The 14758-nt window shown below is 39.6% G+C and overlaps 1 protein-coding gene across 1 annotated transcript; it reads left to right on the top strand.

Moving 5' to 3' along the window:
• Window positions 1–6368: 6368 nt before the first annotated feature.
• Window positions 6369–10795, top strand: LOC103698856 (purine permease 3-like). The gene is made up of 2 exons (XM_089927589.1): window positions 6369–7186; window positions 10252–10795. Exons 1-2 carry the CDS (start codon window positions 6446–6448, stop codon window positions 10588–10590), a joined length of 1080 nt encoding a protein of 359 aa, XP_089783715.1. The 5' UTR covers window positions 6369–6445; the 3' UTR covers window positions 10591–10795.
• Window positions 10796–14758: the final 3963 nt, after the last annotated feature.

The raw sequence follows: 14758 nt of genomic DNA, 5'->3' as shown, positions 1-14758 counted from the left end.
CGTCTTCCATCTGTTTCCAAACTTCTCTTTCCATCCGATCTCTATCTCCTCTCCCCCCCTTTGGGACAAATGACTGTTATACTTGGAGCTAGAATCCCGACGCATGTGATTGGTGATTATGGCTCTCAAAATCGGTATCTTTGATATTGTAAATGCGCAGACTTGGGATTCTTGAGCTGTAAAACGGGGACGGAAGACTAGTAAACATGGCACTTTTAACCACTAAAATTAGGCTATATGGTCGATAAGCTTAGTTATAGAGACAGGTAAATTCGGCACTCTCAATTAGTAAAACTAGAGTAAAAGACTCACAAACATGGCACCTGTTGCTGGTTAAACTAGGGTGGATGACAAAATAATCTTAGCAACGAGGTTTGGTGGAACCATCTCATCTGCTTTTGTTAGGACTGTAGGCGCTGCCATTCCGGTGTTCGATTGCGACTTGGCCCACACCGGCCTCCGTCGCGAGTGAACTTTGCTGACTTGGCCCACACCGGCCTCCACCAACAACCTCCTAATTTGGGTGGATGGTTGCGTTTGGCCCGATCTGTAGAACATGGGTGGTCCAATTCGCCCTTAGGTGCCACTTCCACCCCATGTCATCGGAAAGTTTCCTTTCAGAACCTCCTCACCGTCGTCTCCTTCAGGCGTTAAAAGCTTTAGCTGGTCCACTACTCATGACGACATGCTCTACTGCTTGTCTCCTTGTCAGACTCGCAACCGCTCCACTCTCTTGCTGCAACATGTTTTAGACTCTCCCTTCTTTCTGGTCTAATTATTAGATGGATCAGGTCCAGTAGGACAGTCGCTTGACACTAGCCATGCGTATTCAAAACCCAAGTAATATGGCATCACAGCCATTTCATGATGCATCGCATGCTCAACGCCAGCTAGTTGTTTAATTACATCTAACGACAAGGCAACAGAGGGTGGAGAATGATTTCGCAGAGCAACATAACCACCCATGACCCCTAACAAATGCAGTAGTCACAGACATCGACAAGTTCCGACAATTTTTTACGTCAAATTGCATGTGCTCCAGCCATGCAAAAAATATATTAGAACAAAAAATACTGATTTACTGCAGAACACTGGAGCATTAGATCTCCCAATAAGTAGCCTGTTCACGTCCTCAACTTCCCGCAGTAAAGAAAGTTCATGCAGAAAGAAAACTAGTAGACTGTTGAATGATTGATCCAAGTAATGAGGTTTATAGCTAGATGATAGGATATGTTTAGCTATCAATAAAATTATTTTGGTTTCAATACAAAGAAGGAAAGCAAGAAAAAAGCAATCAGAAGTAAATTAAATATATAAGAAAGGAGTCTTTAGCAACAGGCAGATTGTTCTGATCCTTGTAATAGGCCAGCTATTTGCTAGGAAACTAATTAGCGGCCCACGTTTTAGGATGGTTCTCACAGCAACCTCCGGAACGAGTGAAGGACTCAAGGGTTGTTTTCCAACAAGCAGCGAAGGGAAACAAAACCTTAACGGCAAGGAAAAAGGGGCACTCGAAAGATAGGGAGGATAGAAAGGATTACCCGGACTAACTCCGGAGGGTCCAGCAAACCCGGCTTCCATTACATAAAGAAAAAAAAAGACAGAAGAAACTTCCTCAGCTTCCTTTCTTCTTGCCATGGGCCCAAAAGCTTTTGGTTAACCTAGTTGGGCATCAAACATTTCAAGCTTGTCGGATGTGATGGGCCCAAACTCTTCCCCATGTCTACCAGAAATTTAGCAGACAGGTCCACTTCTCGCACGCTTAGATGAGGTCTACTTAGTGTCACGGATTTATGGTCCAAAAGCTTAAATTGTTCGGAGAAGGACCGTTCAGGTTAATAAATCCGTTTGGCATCTCTTTTATGAGCTAATATGGGACCATGACGCTATATAAGTCTTCTACTCATATCAATGACTTGGGGAGTGACGTTTGCAAAAAATTAATTGCACTAATTGATCCATCTAGTCTTTAAATCACATCTTAACTTGCATTCATGCACTTTTAAAATTTATTCGTACCACATGCTGCACATGTTTTGCAATTTGGCCTAATACAGGAAGTAATAGGTGAAAAGTTTACCCACAAAAAATTCCTTTCTTTGGTCCTCCAAAGTTTAAATTAGTTTTTTATTAAATCCATAAACTTTTAAAAATTCAAATTTGGCCTCTATTATTTTGTAAGTATTTTAATATCATCCTTCTCCCTGATTCCGACTACTTTCTCTCATGAAAATTCTTGCTAGCATTAACCAGTTATTATGTGGCAGAAACCACTTACATAGCTGATTACATGGCCGATTGATGAGGCATATCGGTGATGACGTAGCATAATAGATAATTTTTATTATTTTGCTGATGTGACATATAGATGATGGCATGTCATATGGATGATGATGTTGCACATGCTGTAGAAATTTTCTGCCCAAAAATATCTTCTCGCTGAGTGCCACATCATCAGCCATGCGCCACATTATCATCCATATACCATAAATTATATTTTTGGTCCTCTAAGTTTCATAAATATTTTTATATAGTTCTTATAGTTTAAAAATCTCTAATTAAGTCTCTTGATTTTCAAGTGTGATTCAATGTAAAACTAATATAAAAAGGACAGTTAAAACCATGTCTAATAATATATTATTATATTGCTAATTCTACTTCTATATATAAGGAAAAAAAAATCTGCACCGCTATGACTCTCATATAACACCCAATTCTAAAACTCAAATGAAGAGAAAATTCTATCCCTTGATCCTGCTTTTCACGTAACCTTCAATTCTATCCCTTGATCCTGCTTTTCCTAAAACTCAAATGGAGAGAGTCCGATCAGAACCCAAAAAGAACAAAAAGCAAAAGAGAATAAAAAAATGATTTCTATTTTTAATTTATTTGTTCTTTTGGCTTCCTAATTCCATTTTAGTCGGAGCAAATGCCTGAGATCTTTAATCGCATAGTCTACAATTGCTGACCTATCCTTCTTCAAGAAAAAATTTGGCAACGACAGTGAGCTCGGCGACGACAAGACTAAGAACACCGGGCATGCGTGTTTCTCATTAGTCGCTGTCGTAGCCACAATAGCGGTCCTCAGATCCCTGAACTTGATTGGCTTTGGTATTATCTTAGGATCTAGCCCTAGCCTCCCCGTTTTGAACACCACCGTCGTCTCCGACTTTAATATGCGTCTAGCAACTCACCCCACTTTAGAACCGTCACTTGCCCCACCACTAGGCTGAAAAAGCTACATTAAATCACACATGAAAAATCAAGAATCTAATTAAAGAATTTTAAACTATAAGAACTATATAAAATATTTGTGAAACTTGGTACATGAGTAATGGCATAACAAATGCATAATGATATGACACTTAGCAACCAGACAGTTTTAGTCAGAAAACTTTACAACACGTGCCACATCATCATCCATATACTTCATCGTCATCCATATACCACGTCATTATCCATATACCATCTCATCAAAATAAAAAATATCATCTATTATGCCATATCATCACTAACCACATAATCACTGGTTAATATCAACAAGGATTTTCGATGAGAGAAAGTAGCCAGAAATGTAGGAAAGGACAATATTACAGTTGTGAAATAATATAGATCAAATTTGAACTTTTTAATGTTTAGAAATTACTTATTAAAAAATTGACCTTAAGAACCAAAAGCATAATTAACTCAATTATTTTTTCTAAGAGCATGACGGCGGAACCCTAGCAAAAGGTAGCTATCTTCTCCATGTTGCTATTTATCTTACACACACACATATGTATGTATGTATGTACATAAAAAAAAGCCCTATAGTGCAAGAACCCGTGCATCTCAACCCAATTGTATCTTGGTTTTAAAAACTTATATTATGAGAACCCAGATTACCTGAAGTTATAGATCCAAACTCAACTCAGTTTTCTCCAATAATAAGGATCCAGATAGTTTCAGTTTGCAATTGCCTTAGGCTTTAATTTGTATTTTGACAATTTGCTTTAGCCTTTTTCCAGTCTCGATTTCTGGTACATAGCCATATGGCCAGGATTCAATTCTTCTGGGACAGGTCAGCTCGGCCACACAGGCTGGAGAAAATTTTGACGCGCATAATTGCAATGGAATATAAGCAGTGCACGGAGGATATTATTGAAGCAATTATTAAAGCAAAGTCTTGAAAGGACATATCCATTCAGTATCTTGCTGCAATCCCTATGTGTGGAGGGAATCACCGAAAACAAACACTAATCTTGTCAGATTGCTAGATTTTTCTTCAGGTTTTACATCAAAAGTTGGAATCCTGCCAACTTGCAAGGCACTTTTGCCTCAATACTTTCAACTGGGCCCTTGCATGGACCCTTCTAAGATATCGGAGTGCAGTATAGGCCCTTAGTTATTTGTCTTTTGCAGTAACACCCCTTTCTAACAGATGCAAAGATGTGGCTCTGCTTTGCAGTTGAAATTTAGCGGCTCTCTTTGCTTCCGCTCCCTTCCATCATCACATGGCCGTCTTAACTCATGTGCTTGGTACATCAAAAGGTGGTCGCTGAGCATTCGAAGAAAGCTCTATCAATTGTACGAGGATATGCCTCCTGCAATGGAAAAGGCTAGATGATATATTATTAGCTTAGGTCGTACTTCAGTCTAATCTTAGCTGTGGGCAAGTAAATGATAGCATAAAGTGGGAATATACAATAGGCTCTGTTAATTTTTTTTATGTTTTTGAAATATTTTTTGAGAAAAATAGAATATACCGTGCTATTGTTTACCTTTTTTTTTTAAAAAAAAAATGCTGATTGATTTTTCTAAGTTTAGACTCCAAAAATTTAAAAGTAACAATTAGCTACCAAAACTTTACCTTCATCGCAATGTGGCCCAATTGTCTATCTCCTTTATAAAATGTTATCGTATGAGGGTCACCTGATAACTAAACTTTTATAATATTCAAGAGCCGCCCGTTTCACTAACTTAGCATGAGGCTCTTGTTTTGGCATGAACCGAAAGGGAGTGCTTTGAGATCTATGCAACCGGATGAATGATAGAGGATGGAGCATTTTGAGATATGTGCGGCTAGATGGATGATAGAAGATAAAACACTTTAAGATCTGTAGAGGTGAACGAATGGCAAAAGATAAAGTGCTTTGAGATTTGGGCAAGTAGATAAATTATAGAGAATGGGGCACTTTGAGATCTGTGCAAGTGGATGGATAATACAGGATGGAGTGCCTTGGGATGTAGTTGGATGAATGGATGATGAGAGGATAAATTGCTTTGAGAGATGTGCGGGTGGATGGATGGTAGAGGATGAAGCGCTTCGAAATTAGTGTAGCCAAATGCATGAGAAATGATGGAGCACTTTGAGATTTGTGCGGGGATGATAGAGAATGAAGCACTTTAAAATCTGTGCAGGCGGAGGAATGACTGAGGATAGCATGCTTTAAGATCCATGCAAGCGGATGAATGATTAAGAAGAGAATAGAGCGCTTTGAAATTTGTGTACGTGAATGAATGACAAACAACATATTTTGAGATTTATGCAAGTAGATGAATGATAGAGGCCGAAACACTTTGAGATCTGCCTGAGCGAATAGATGATAGAGAATGGAGCACCTTGAGATATGTGTAGAAGGATGAATGATAAAGGATGGAGCGCTTTGAGATCTGTGCAGGTAGATGAATCACAGAGGATAGAGTACTTTAAAATCATATGAAAGCCACAATTAGGGGTGACAGTCGGGTCGGGTCGGATCAGATACAGGTAGGGTTGGATGCGGGTCAGGTCAAAAATTCGTCAACCCAAACTCGGTATGTTTATTAAACAAGTCAAAATTTCAAATCTAAATCCAACACATTTATTAAATAGGTAACCTAACCCGACCTACATAACCGATTTATTAAACAGGTTAAAGAGGTTAGACAAGTTTTTAATGGGTTAAATGAGTTTAAATAGCGGGTTGGGTTAAACAGGTCAAAAACAGGTTAAGCAGGCTTCAAATAAGTTAAATAGGTTAAATAGGTCGATCGGAACCTAATTACTAAATGGATCAAAATGGGTTAAACAGGTCAAAGATTTAAACCTGAACCCAACCTATTTAATAAACATATTTAAACAGGTTGATCCATTTACAACCTAAATCTATTTATATCAAATCCAAACCAACTTAAAACGGGGTCAAATTGACAGATCGTATTATCATTTGTCTCCGCCGTTCAGAGTGGTCAAGGTAGCCAGCCGCTAAAGTCCTCCTTCATCTAAGAAAATATATAAAACAAAATATAAAAAAAATAAAGTATAAACCAAAAAAATTTTAAAAAAAAATCGAAAAGAAGAAAGTCCTTCTCAATGATTCCGTCAACTCTGATCTATTTAAGGTTGTCATCATAAGGCTAGCTTCTGAGCCACAGCACTCCCACTTAGAAAATAACAAGAGATAAGAGACATTAATCAGAAGCCATGGAGATGGAATCACAGCAGCAGCAGCAACCAGCCACCAAGAACCAAATAAGCAAACACTTGAGATGGTTCCTCACGGCCCTGAACTTCGCCATCATGGTCATCGGCACCACCGCCAGCCCGCTCCTCCTCCGCCTCTACTTCCTGAAGGGCGGCAGCCGGAAATGGCTCTCAGGCTGGCTCGAGACCGTGGGGTGGCCTCTTCTCTTGATCCCCCTTGCCATCTCCTATGCCCACCGCCGCCGCGGCGGCGGACCAACCAAGCTCTACCTCATGACGCCACCTCTCTTTCTCGCTTGCACCGTCCTCGGCCTCCTCCTCGGCCTCGACTGTTTCCTCAATGCCTACGGCCTGTCGTACCTCCCGGTATCGACATCATCGATCCTTATATCGACTCAGCTCGGTTTCACAGCTTTGTTCGCATTTTTCATAGTGAAGCAGAAGTTTACGTCCTTCTCCACGAACGCTGTGGTGCTGCTGAGCATCGGGGCCGTGATGTTGGGCTTGCATGCAAGCGGGGATCGGCCCGAGGGCGAGTCGAACACGCTGTATTATTTGGGCTTCGCTATGACGCTGGCTGCGGCGGTGCTGTATGCGTTTATTCTGCCGCTGGTGGAGCTGACCTACGCCAAGGCAAAGCAGGTTGTTAGCTATACGTTGGTCATGGAGATGCAGCTGGTGATGGGATTCTTTGCCGCGGTTTTTTGCACTGTGGGTATGCTGGTGAACAAGGATTTTCAAGTGAGTACTGTCCCTCTCTCTCTTCCAATCGAATTTTCCCACGTGGTGCTGCTAGTAAACCTAGGTTTTGTTTTTCTCTTTTAGCGAGGTGTGTTGCAATTTTTCAGATGGCCAGAAATAATTTGTTAGGGATCTGGCGCTTGGAAGAAGAATATTTGAAAATGGAAGCAAATCGATTTTGATGAACCGCTATCTCGATAGAGAAGAGTTGGAGGCTCCTTAGTATTTGAAAAATAAATTATTATGGAGTCCATAATGAAGTGGTGCCCTAGTATAGATATGCGTTCCATCGTTGACAAGGCAGCATCATTGACAAGATGTTGTTGCTGCTCCTTTCTAAATTTGCAGCCACCTGCTATCCTTTTCTATGTTGGCCTTGGACTTCTTAACAATCCTTATAACCTTGGGACAAGTTTAGCATCAAGATCTTATGATTTTTAGAAATCAAGATGTGAGAATTTGTACTGGCATATATTTAATTCCATATCAGCTATGTACTAAGTAGATTTTAGATATTTATAGAGGACCAAAAAATTGAATTTTTTTGGATGAGATTCTGAATCATTACAAATAATATCAAAATGAATCTGACCCATAATCTATACAAACTAGAGGATACTGCAATACGAGTCTACTTAGGCTAGCCACAAGCTGATTATAATATTTGTGATTGGATTTGTGGTATTTGTGACTAAATTTAAATGGATTTAAATCATTAGCCTAACATTGGAGCTTAAATGGAGGGAGCATGTGAGGATCCGTGCTGGCATGTATCTAGTTCTATATCAACTGTACAGATCTTGGATATTTGTACTAGGTTAAGGAACCTAAGTAACACCTTTTAGTTAGCATTTTTCGATAAGTTCCTAGGTTGTTATATATATCATGAATCTAAGTTAAGAACGATATATGGATGCAATTAGTAGCCAAGGTTACCGGTAAATGCTACTATCGTGTCCTATCAAAAAGAAAAGAAAATGCTACTACTTTACTGTATCTAAATTGTACGCTATATATGTGGCTGATTGATGCATGTAGGTTAATAGTTTGAAGGTGTCATCTTATCATTACTAGTAAATCTCTTGATGGTTGTACAATCCCATCTACATCGGAGATTTGGGAGGGTTAAAACTATTTGGAGGAGGGTCATTTTCTTTTTGTTACATGGGCTCCTTCAATTCGTTCAGAAAAGAAAAAATATTAATTGGTTGATACCTGAACGGGACGTTTCTTGGATTTGTCATGTTGTTCCATGTTCCGTCTACCATACCAAAGGAGATTAAGTATGCTAAGAATAATGGATAGGAGGGTTTAACAATAATTATATAAGATCTTGAGCTTTCTTCCTGCTTGTAGATGCCATCTTTCTTTCAATAAATAAATAAATAATTAGTTGCCTATTAAATATATAATGCTGAGTCAGGTCAAAGTTGCTGCTTCACCATACTCTCTCTCTTCCAGGGTTCGAAAAAACTTTCTACTTGACCATGATTGATAATGTAGGGTTTAAATATGAAAATTATGTCTATATATATATATATATATATATATATATATATATATATATATATATATATATATATATATATATATATATATATATATATATATATATATATATATATAAAAGTGATCATTCACTACTATTCAACTTGAGACCTCCCATTTAGGTTGAAAGGTACCAACCAGCTAATGATCATTCACATAATGATCATTCAGTTCAAAAAGTGAAGGAGAAGATAATGCAGTATGTTCCTTTCCCTGTCTATCACCAATCAGGCTCTATACCACCATGTGGTTAAAAAGCAGAAAAAAATTCCAACTAATGGATTATTATGATCACAACCATCCATCAAACATTAGTTGCTAATAAATTGACTAAATACAAACTAGTGGGACATTTTAGAGAGAATGACATGCATTTTGGTGTTATGGTTGTGCTTCCTTTATGTTCGGAAGGATGCTTACTGGACCATTTTTAGGACTATAATTCCTTGGGACTGCTTATAGAATATTAATCTCTAGCCTGCTTTGTAAGAAAATATTGTCTTTAAAGTCTAATCGAAGTCAATCAACAGGACCAAGATCTGGTGGTTGGCATCACCATGTGCTAGGGTGGTTTTGGGTCATAAACATGACGGCGGCCTTAGTCACCATATTTCTTAAAATAAAAAGATCTAATTGATCTCATGTTGATTAGAAAATGATGCCCAAACTGATGTTTTATGTGCTTCTCTCCTATGTAGATACTACAAAATATTGACCTCTCAAGAAATTTAGGGTATGTTTAGTTGAAAGGAGTTAGGTTGGAATGGGAATGAGTCACTCGTATTCTAGCCGTTTGGATGGAAGGAGTCCCACTCCCATTCAGATTCCAAAGAGAAATGGTAGTGCCCCAATTTTTCCAAACCCAATCCCAGCTCTTCTCTAGTATTCAAGTCCTATTCTAATTTCGATTTTGGTTTCAATCATAAACCAAATTTATCAGAGAATATGGCTATTCTGATTTACATTCCAATCTTATTTCGATTCCGATTTCGGTAGCAAAACAAACGCACCTTGAGTGCATTGCATAGGGTTCAGATTGTATCCTTTGCACGGAAGTAATGCACCTTTTTTTGTAACATCAATCATTGGATCGCACAATAACTACCTAGGCGGATGGAAGAAAGAGGTTGGGATACTTCGCGAGTGGATGGGAGAAAGAGATTGGAATGTTTTGAGAGTTACGCAACGCGTGATCCAACGGTTGACGTCGCAAAAAAATAAATCATTCTTTCGGGTGAAAGATACAACCAGAAACCCCATTGCATATGCATTATTTATATTTTATAATAATTACATGCAGTACACATGCCATGAAGATATATAAATTCATGAGTAAAAGTTTCACACACGAATTCACCTTTAACAGGAGAATAGATATATAAATGGAGACTTGCCTCAATGATCATGCCTTTTTGTTTAGCAATTAGGGATTTTGGATTCGATTTTTGAACGATATATTCTTGAAAATATGGATCTGCCGCATCTATGTGACCCCGAGTCATTCCGAGTCATTGTAGGCCATTCCAAGAGAAGCTCCGGATTTTGCGCTTGGCGAGGTGAGATACTATGTGCTGCTCGTCTGGTCTGCCATCTCGTGGCAGTTCTTCTTTTTGGGGACGGTAGGTGCCATCTTCTATGGCTCAGCCCTGCTCGCTGGCATCATCATTGCCGTTCTTATCCCCGTGGTGGAGGTCCTCGCCGTCATTTTCTTCCACGAGCCCTTCAGTGGAGGGAAGGGAGTCGCGCTCGCGCTGGCGCTCTGGGGCCTGGCCTCCTACTTTTATGGCGAGTTCCTGGAGAGCAAGAAGAAAAAGCCAGTGGTGGAACCCGGGCTTCTGGATTCTGCGAATAATTAGGACCTGCTTTGTCTTTTCCTTGTTGAATTCTATGCTTAACCTGATACGGAGGTCAAGGTGTGAGGTGCGTCTGAAAGGGGAAGACAGTTTTCACAAAAAAAAAAAGGGGAAGACAGTGGTATAAATATTTGAATTAATGTCCAGTGATATAGTATTGCAATCACAATTTGATTAGATATGTGATGGTTTCTTTGGTTGATGATTACTTTGGAAGTATGTGAAAGCTGCTAATTCTTCAAGCACGTGCACACAAAATAAATGAGTGTAGGAGGAGGTCATATCTCCGTCCATGTTTCCGGCCGAGGTGGAGAAAAGTTTATTTTAGAAGAGGGGGAAAATATTTCAATTAGGTGAATGGTCAAATTTTGAGTGCCGAAATTACCTTTATTTACTAAACATCTCCATTCTAGAATCCCCCTCACCCACCAAAATTACGTGTGCCAAGAGAATCTCTCTCTCTATCGCGTCTCCATCTGTTTCCAAACTTCTCTTTCCATCCAATCTCTATCTCCCCCTCTCTCCTTTGGGACAAATGACCGATATACTTGGAGCTAGTGTCCCGACGCATGTGATTGGTGATTATGGCTCTCAAAATCGGAATCTTTGATATTGTAAATGCGCAAACTTAGGATTCGTGAGCGGTAAAACTGGGACGGAAGACTAGTAAACATGGCAATTCTAACCACTGAAATTAGGCTATATGGCCAATAAGCTTAGTTATAGAGACGGTAAATTCAGCACTCTCAATTATTAAAACTAGAGTGAAAGACTTGCAAACATGGCACCGGTTGCTGGTTAAATTAGGGTGGACGACAAAATAATCTTCGCAAATCGCAATGAGGTCCGGTGATTGCTTATCAAAAAAAAAGAAAAAAGAGGTTCGGTGAACTCGTAATTTAGGTGGATGGTTGCGTTTGGCCCAATTCGCCCTTAGGCGCCACTTCCACCCCATGACAGAGGACTTAGCTTTGGAACACCAATGTCAGCCTCCGAAGCTTCCTCTCAGAACCTCCTCACCATCATCATCTTCTCCAGGCGTTAAAAGCTTTGGCTGGCCCACCGCTCGTTGTCGCGACATGCTCTACTGCTTGTGTCCCTGCCAGACTTGTAGCCGCTCCAATCCCTTGCTGCCACATGTCACGGACCCTCCCTTCATTCTGGTCTAATAATTAGATGGATCAGGTCCAGTGGACCCGTCCAATAGGCACTTGCCGCATTACCGCTTGTATTTAAACAATTCAAGATCTTAACCCCCGTATCTGTGCTCTGGGATTTGGACTGCTCCACTGGACCTGGTCCATGTAAAAATAATTTGTCCCTCTTCTGCCGTTCGGTGGCAACCGCTTCCTACTCGTCGAGAGACCCGGATATTGCAGTCCCTCAACAGTCAACACCGGCCATGCGTATTCAAAACCCAAGTAATATGGCATCACAGCCATTTCATGATGCATCGCATGCTCAACGCCAGTTAGTAGTTGTTTAATTACATCAAACAACAAGGCAACAGAGGGTGGAGAATGATTTCGCAGAGCCACATAACCACCCATGACCTCTAATAAATGTAGTAGTCACAGAGACATCGACGAGTTCTGACAATTTTTTACGTCAAATTGCATGTGCTCCAGCTATGCAAAATATATATTAGAACAAAAAATACTGATTTACTGCAGAACACTGGAGCATTAGATCTCCCAATAAGTAGCCTGTTCACGTCCTCAACTTCCCGCAGTAAAGAAAGTTCATGCAGAAAGAAAACTAGTAGACTGTTGAATGATTGATCTAAGTAATGATGTTTATAGCTAGATGATAGGATATGTTTAGCTATCGATAAAATTATTTTGGTTTCAATACAAGGAAGGAAAGCAAGAAAAATGCAATCAGAAGTAAATTAAATATATAAGAATGGGGTCTTTAGCAACAGGTCAGATTGTTCTGATCCTTGTAATAGGCCCACGTTTTAGGATAGTTCTCAAGGGTGGTTTTCCAACAAGCAGCGAAGGGAACCAAAACCTTAACGGCAAGGGAAAAGGACTCAAAAGATAGGGAGGATAGAAAGGATTACTCGGACTTACTCCGGAGGGTCTAGCAAACCCGGCTTCCATTACATAAAGAGAGAAGAAACTTCCTTAGCTTCCTTTCTTCTTGCCATGGGCCCAAAAGCTTTTGGTTAACCTCGTTGGGTATCAAACATTTCAAGCTTGCCGGATCTGATGGGCCCAAAACTCTTGCCCAAGTCTACCAGAAATTTAGCAGACAGGTCTCCTTCTCATACACTTGGATGAGGTCTGCCTAGCGTCATGGACTTAAAGGACCGTTCGGGCTAATAAACCCGTTTGGCATCTCTTTTGTTAGCTAATATGGAACTATAACAAGTCTTCTACTCATATCAATGACTTGGGGAGTGACGTTTGCAAAACTTTACTTGCACTAATTGATCCATCTAGTCTTTAAATCACATCTTAACTTGCAATCGTGCACATGTTTTGCAATTTGGCCTAATACAGGACGTAACAGGTGAAAAGTTTACCCACCAAAAATTTCCTCCTTTGGTCCTCTAAAGTTTACATTGGTTTTTTAATAAATCCATAAACTTTAAAAAATTCAAACTTGGCCTCTATTATTTTGTAAGTATTTTAATATATATATATATATATATATATATATATATAGACATGTACGCACACATAAAAAAAGGCCCTATAGTGCAAGAACCCATTATCTCAACCCAATTTTAACTTGGTTTTAAAACCTTATATTAAGAGAACCCAGATTACCTGAATTTATAGATCCAAACTCAACTCAGTTTTCTCCAATAATAAGGATCCAGATAGTTCCAGTTTGCAATTGCCTTAGGCTTTAATTTGTATTTGGACGATATGCTTTAGCCTTTTTCCGGTCTCCATTTCTGGTATATAACCATATGGCCAGGATTCAATTCTTTGGGACAGGTCAGCTCGGCCACACAGGGTGGAGAAAATTTTGACGCGCATAATTGCAATGGAATATAAGCAGTGCACGGAGGATATTATTGAAGCAATTATTAGAGCAAAGTCTTGAAAGGACATATCCATTCAGTATCTTGCTGCAATCCTTAGGTGTGGAGGGAATCACCGAAAAAGTTGGAATCCTGCAAACGACCATTCGAAGGTACTTTTGCCTCAAAACTTCCAGCTGGGCCCTTGCTTGGACCATTCCAAGATATCGGAGTGCAGTATGGGCCCTTAGTTATTTGTCTTTTGCAGCAACACCCCTTCCTAACGGAGACGAAGATATGGCTCTGCTTTGCGGTTGAAATTTAGCGGCTCTCTTTGCTTCTGCTGCCTTCCATCATCACATGGCCGTCTTATCTCATTTGCTTGGTACATCAAAAGGCGGTCGCCGAGCATTTGAAGAAAGCTCGATCAATTGTACGAGGATATGCCTCCTGCAATGGACATTGCATTGGAAAAGGAAAGCAATGTCCCAGCTCATGAAAAAGGCTAGATGATATATTATTAGCTTAGGTCGTACTTCAGTCTAATCTTAACTGCGGTCAAGTAAATGATAGCATAAAGTGGGAATATACAATAGGCTCTGTTATTTTTTTTTTTTTTGTGTTTTTGAAATATTTTTTGAGAAAAAAAGAATTTATCATGTTATTGTTCATCCTTTTTTTTAAAAAAAAAAAAGCACATAGATTCTTCTGAGCCATTTACGCTTAGACCCTAAATGTTTAAAAGTGACAGTTAGCTACCAAAACTTTAAATGAATCGCAATATGGCCCAGCTGCCTATCTTCTTTATAAAATATTATCGCATCAGAGTCACCTGATAACTAAACTTTTATAAAATTCTAGACCTGCCTATTTCACTAACTTAGCATGAGGCTCTTGTTTTGGCGTGAATTGAAAGGAAGCGCTTCAAGATCTATGCAACTGGATGAATGATAGAGGATGGAGTGCTTTGAGATCTGTGCAGCTAGATGGATGATAGAGGATGAAACACTTTGATATATGTGGAGGTGAACGAATGATAAAAGATAAACTGCTTTGAGATTTGGGCGAGTAGATGGATAATAGAGGATAGGGTGCCTTGGGATGTAGCTAGATAAATGGATGACAAGAGGATACATTGCTTCGAGAGATGTGCGGGTGGATAGATGACAGAGGATGAAGCACTTCGAGATTAGT

Source organism: Phoenix dactylifera, chromosome 15, assembly GCF_051530095.1.
Source record: "Phoenix dactylifera cultivar Ajwa chromosome 15, Ajwa_hap1_PhDact_Kaust_v1.1, whole genome shotgun sequence".
Taxonomy (NCBI): domain Eukaryota; kingdom Viridiplantae; phylum Streptophyta; class Magnoliopsida; order Arecales; family Arecaceae; genus Phoenix; species Phoenix dactylifera.
The sequence above is the reverse complement of the archived record's forward strand: the minus strand, read 5'-3'. Positions and strand labels throughout refer to the sequence as shown.